General features: G+C 32.2%; 1 protein-coding gene across 1 annotated transcript; it reads left to right on the forward strand.

Moving 5' to 3' along the window:
• Nucleotides 1-2199: 2199 nt before the first annotated feature.
• Nucleotides 2200-4255, forward strand: LOC133311278 (uncharacterized). The gene has a single exon (XM_061512302.1). The coding sequence runs from the start codon at nucleotides 2451-2453 to the stop codon at nucleotides 4017-4019; it is 1569 nt and encodes a 522-aa protein (XP_061368286.1). The 5' UTR covers nucleotides 2200-2450; the 3' UTR covers nucleotides 4020-4255.
• The last annotated feature ends 1190 nt before the right edge of the window (nucleotides 4256-5445 follow it).

Here is a 5445-nt window from a genome sequence, read left to right on the forward strand (position 1 = left end):
TTTTCTTTTTTTTCAATTACCTAAGATGTCCTTTTTCTCTGCATCCAAGATTACCGCCAAGCTCTTGGATTAATAGAAATAGTAAATTTTTAATGCATTATATAAGTAAGTATTTTTATACGGAGCAGGATATAGTTACCATCAATTAAGTTTATCACTTTTTATTAATTCTTAATAAATTAGATCCGTCAAATTGACGAAAATTAACGGTTAAGATTTGGTGGTAAGAAGTGGTAAAATTAATTGATGGTAAATGGATCCCTCCCCATTTTATATTTAATCAAATTAGAAATTTAAAAAGTTATTTAAAAAATATAATTAATTTAATTATAATTTGAAATTTTAAAAATAAAATATAAAATTTAAATTATGAAAAAAATTATATAATTAATTCAATAGAATTTAAATTTAAATTTTAAAAGAGGAGAAAATTGACATGTGTTATTTTTTAGATAAAATAAATTGGGATTTAATTAGTCTCAAGGTAGTGAACACATATTTAATATATAAAGGTGGGTTTATGAGTTTTTTTTTTTTATACAAGATTTACGAGAAATTACTAGTATGAGTTTTTCTCGTATTTGATAAAGACCATAATATTTAATTATTTATTAATAGAATAGGATGATAAGCATCAAAAGTAATCACTTGATCGCAAGTTATTCAATATATGTAAAGAATTATGGATTTTATTTATGTCATGTAACACTAAAATCACATTGTATCTTGCCCTCATATCGATAAATGGGCTACTACCTCTTTTCTTTTTCTTTTCTTTTCTTTTTTTCTTTTTCTTTTTCTCATTTGGTGGGTTTCGCTTTTGAATGATTGTACAGGAATAAATTTTGTTTTCCTGTTACTTGATACTAATAAACCCCAAGAATTATTTTGATCCAAAAATTTAAATTTTTAAATAAAAGTCGACTAATAGTTTTATATTATATGGAATATAATAAACACATTTATTATGTTTACATTGAACTTGATTCTATACACACAGTTATTTAAAGCGATATCTAGAGAGAGCATGATGCAAGTTCTTCAACCCACCGATCCATTCCATGTTGTACAAATGCGGAGATAGATAATGCTATGCAATCTTCTTCTCTTTTTAGTTTTTATTAGCTAAAACTTACAAACAACTTATGCCCTTATAAATGAGATAAATAAATAGTAACTTTATACATGAGACACGTACGTATACATCTTACAACAACAACTGCTACTCGCATGCTACTCAGCTTGGGTGACACTAGCAAGCTGCAACTGGTTTAGTTTACGTGACCTGAATGTGAGATTTGAGGGTGTGCATGCTTCCACCAAAATCAATTTTTTCTTGAACTAAATCGAACGGAACCGAGTTGATTTTATATTTCCCAAATCGGTTTATATTTTAAATTTGGAAAATTATTTTCTCATGCTACATGAAAAGAATTATATCATATAGAAGAGACAATATCACAAACAGAACTCACAGACAATAGGAGAGAAAAAAAAAATAGAGGTGAGATCCACTTCTATTTTATGTGTATAAAAATTTGGCTTCTCTCATGTAAAATGAGAGAAATATAACCCTTTGAAATTAGTTTATGATTTATAATCGATTTTGAACTAATTAAAAAAATGGGGAATATATTTTTTATGTTATATGAAATAATTTATCTTATGTAATACACCGAGTGGAATTCACTAAAAAGAAGAGAGGGAGAAAAAAATGTGGGTACCAATGACTTTTTGTATGTTTTATGAGATAAAATTATCTCATATAACATGAAAACATATTGCATTATTTTAATTTTAGATTATATTTCTCTAATTTCACGTGAGAGAAGCCAAATTCCTATACATAAAATAAAGATGGATGTTATCCCTATTTTTTCGCTGTCCTCTAACCTGTGTCCTGCTAACTGCTTGTGCTATATTATTTTTGATATACGAGATAATTCTTCTAACGTAGAAAATGATTTTCCTTTAATTTTTTGATTTTATTAATCTCATGTTAAAAAAGATAAGTTATCTCATGTCATAGAGATAAATTTATGGATTCCACCACTTTAAAAATAAAATGAAAAGAAAAAAAAAATGGTGACAAAATTATCAAAAGATATGTAAGATAAAAATTTATCACATATAACAATATAAGAGTAGTTTTTCTTAATTTTTACACAACCAAGTGGTACTATGTAGGCATTAGCAGTTTGAGAGTTAGCGCAGCGACCAGCAGGAGGGAGTAAAGAGCGAAAAGGCACCTATGGCATAAAGGCAAGGCTACTCATGGCATTTTCATTGAAGGAGTAAAGCAAACAAACAATGTGGGGAAAAAAGAGAGGATAAGATTTATTCAGAGTTTCAAACAACTTTTCTTCCCATGGCCTTTATTTCAGCTTCGTGTCGTGATTTTCCTTAACTTCTAAGTCTGCTTCCCCTTCTTGGCTTCATTCTCTTCTTCAATGGCAGGTGCAATCCATAGTACCAAAATGGAAAAACAAAAGCCACAGGTTGAAAAAAATAAAGAAAACCCGTGTCAGTTTTATTATCATTTTCTATACAAAGCTTTCATAGTTGCTATCTTCCTTGTTATTCTTCCGTTCTTTCCTTCACAAGCTCCTGAATTCATCAACCAATCTCTACTCACCAGAAACTGGGAGCTCCTGCACCTTCTTTTCGTTGGTATTGCTATCTCTTACGGTTTGTTTAGTCGTCGAAACGATGAAACAGAGAAAGAGAAAGAGAATAGCTCAAAGTTCGATAATGCAAACTTGGTTGTTTCTAGATTTCTACAGTTATCATCGTTTTTCGAGGATGAGAATGAAACCTCCTCATCTGAGTCTGATGAAACCCAATTCCAAACTTGGAAAGTTCAGTATTATAGAAACAAACCCGAAATTGTTGTAGCTTCGCACCACTCTAATTTTGACGAACGGAGTGCTACAAGCTCGCGAATTGGTGAAAAGCCCTTACTTTTGCCCGTTAGAAGTTTGAAATCTCGTGTTTCTGCTGCTGACCCTAATGTTTCAAGCCCAACCACTAAATCAGGTTCCAAAAGATCTTCAAGCAATTCAAATAAAGCTAGAGATGGTTCAGAACTAGAAGGTTCTGGCTGTTCAAAAGTTGAAGATGAAGTGAAGGAAAACCTTGTGCTTCCTTCTCCAATTCCATGGCGATCCTCACTTTCAATGGATCATCATGAATCTGAATTCAGTAAGCTTGAATCTCGTTCTATCAAGTCCCAAAAATCACGTTCATCCCAACCCAGTTCCATTTCTCCTTCACCTTCGTTCTCATCAGAATCACTTGCCAAGAGCGCAGAGGATTTGATGAGGAAGAAGAGCTTTTACAAGTCTTGTCCTCCTCCACCTCCACCGCCCCCACCAACATTTCAGAAATCAATATCCATGAAACCACCAAGGTCTAGTAATTCATTTGATAAAGGAGCTTCCTTTGATAAGGAATTGAAACGAAGCTTCACAAGTGAGAGAAATGAGTTGAAGGGGTGGAGCATTGGGGATAATTTGATGGGCAGGGTTGATTCAGAAATAGAAGTTAAACCAAAAGGGCAAGTTGAAAACTTGTCAATGGGAAAGTCAGTCAGAACAGTCAGAGGTGAAGGAATGAATGGAAGGATAGAAAAAAGCCAATTGGACTCTGAAGAACATTATGTGGAAGAACCAACAAGAAAGGCTTTGGGATATGATCATATGTCATTTAGTGTCCCTCTTGTGTCAGAGCCAGCTTTAGAGGAAGAGAAAGAAAGCTTTATTGACAAGTTGATTGTGGAATCAGATGAAGACACAGAAACTGAGGATGAAGAGGTTGGAGGAACACTCATTCAGAAAGACACTGGAGAAAGTTCAATAACCAATAGACCTTCCAGCAGCAATGTTAACGGTGATGAAGGACCAGATGTAGATAAGAAGGCTGATGAATTCATAGCCAAATTTAGAGAGCAAATCAGGCTTCAAAGGATTGAGTCTATCAAGAGGAGTGCACGGATTGCTACTAGAAATTCTTCAAGGTAATTTTGAAGATCCCTAGGTAGTATTTCGTCACTAAATGGCATGTAAATTAGTTAAAGTGGATCTTTTTTTTTTCCATGGTTTTAAAACATTGGATTCGTGTCTATGTTCCCAGTCGGTAACTTATAATTAATTATGGTGTAGTAGACAGACTCACTGATATTAGCTGCATTTAAACAGTTTATTTTGCTAGGATATCATTTTCTTGGTTATGCTTTCAAGTTCTGATATTTTGTTTCAAAGGGAAAATATGAGCAAGCCATGTATTCGAACACTTGGAAGAAGCTCATTGTCACAGGATTTTAAACTCTTATTGAAAATGAATAAACGTTGAAGTACTTGAGTCCTTATTTTAATGAGACAGTTTTAGGAGCAGTATAGAAAATGACTCCGATCATGACGCATATTTTCTTGTGATGGAGTGTGGTTATTCGATGTTGAATTGTTCTGTTCTGTTCTGTGCATAAACAGAAAGCCTTTGCTGTTGAGCTTGTAATTGTTGGCATCATCCTGGTCTCATGTGCTTTTTTATGGAATAATTTTTATTATGCAACCGCCTGGAACAAAAATAAAATAAAACACAATACCTTTCTTAGTTTATTTGGGCCCTGAGGTCAGCCCAAGTAATCTTAACTATATATGGACTAAAAGCCAAATCAACCAAAAAAATTAGAAATGTGATTTTTGGCAAAATATGTGACCCTTGATGTTAAAGTGTAAGTAACATTTTATGAAACGGTGTCTATTCATTATATAAATGCCTCTTGTATCCATTTAAGACATTGCATTCTGTAATTCCTTTTCAATAACACAAAATGTTCTTTAATGTACCCTTTTTCATGAATTTTGGGTATCAACATTATAAAATTGGGGAGCTATGAAGACATTAAGGGCCCGTTTGGATGGACTTTTTTTTCTTCAAAAGCTGCTTTTTTAAGGAAAAAAAGTCCTTCTCGAAAAAAGTCTGTTTGGATGTCTGCTTTTAAAAAAAGCAGAAGTCATAAAAAAAGCTAAAAACTTACTTTTTTCTGAAGCTAAAAATTTTAGCTTTTAAAAAAAGCAGAAGTCAAAAGCCAAATATTTTTTTCAAAAATCAAATATTTTTTTTAAAATTTAAATAGCTGTAACTTTAATATAAAGTACTTTTAAAATAAGGGAGTGATAAAAAGGACTTTATTCAAAAGTCAATCCAAACGTAACCTAAGTGCCTGTTTGGATCCTCTTATTTTTAAGCTAGAAGCTACTTATAAGCATAAGCTAGGCCAAACAGATTTTGGAAAAAGTTCTTATAACGAAAAGCTCTTTTTTTATAATGAAGAAAAAAGCTGAAAACTAAAAAGGAGCTTTTTTTTAAGCTCTTAACTGTTTTTCTTGAATTGTGTGCTTTTTTTTAAATGAAGAGTGATAAAGATAGAGAGAAAGATAATTT

Source organism: Gastrolobium bilobum, unplaced genomic scaffold (assembly GCF_033153095.1).
Source record: "Gastrolobium bilobum isolate Gb01-03AN ecotype WA unplaced genomic scaffold, APGP_CSIRO_Gbil_v1 utg3539, whole genome shotgun sequence".
NCBI lineage: Eukaryota > Viridiplantae > Streptophyta > Magnoliopsida > Fabales > Fabaceae > Gastrolobium > Gastrolobium bilobum.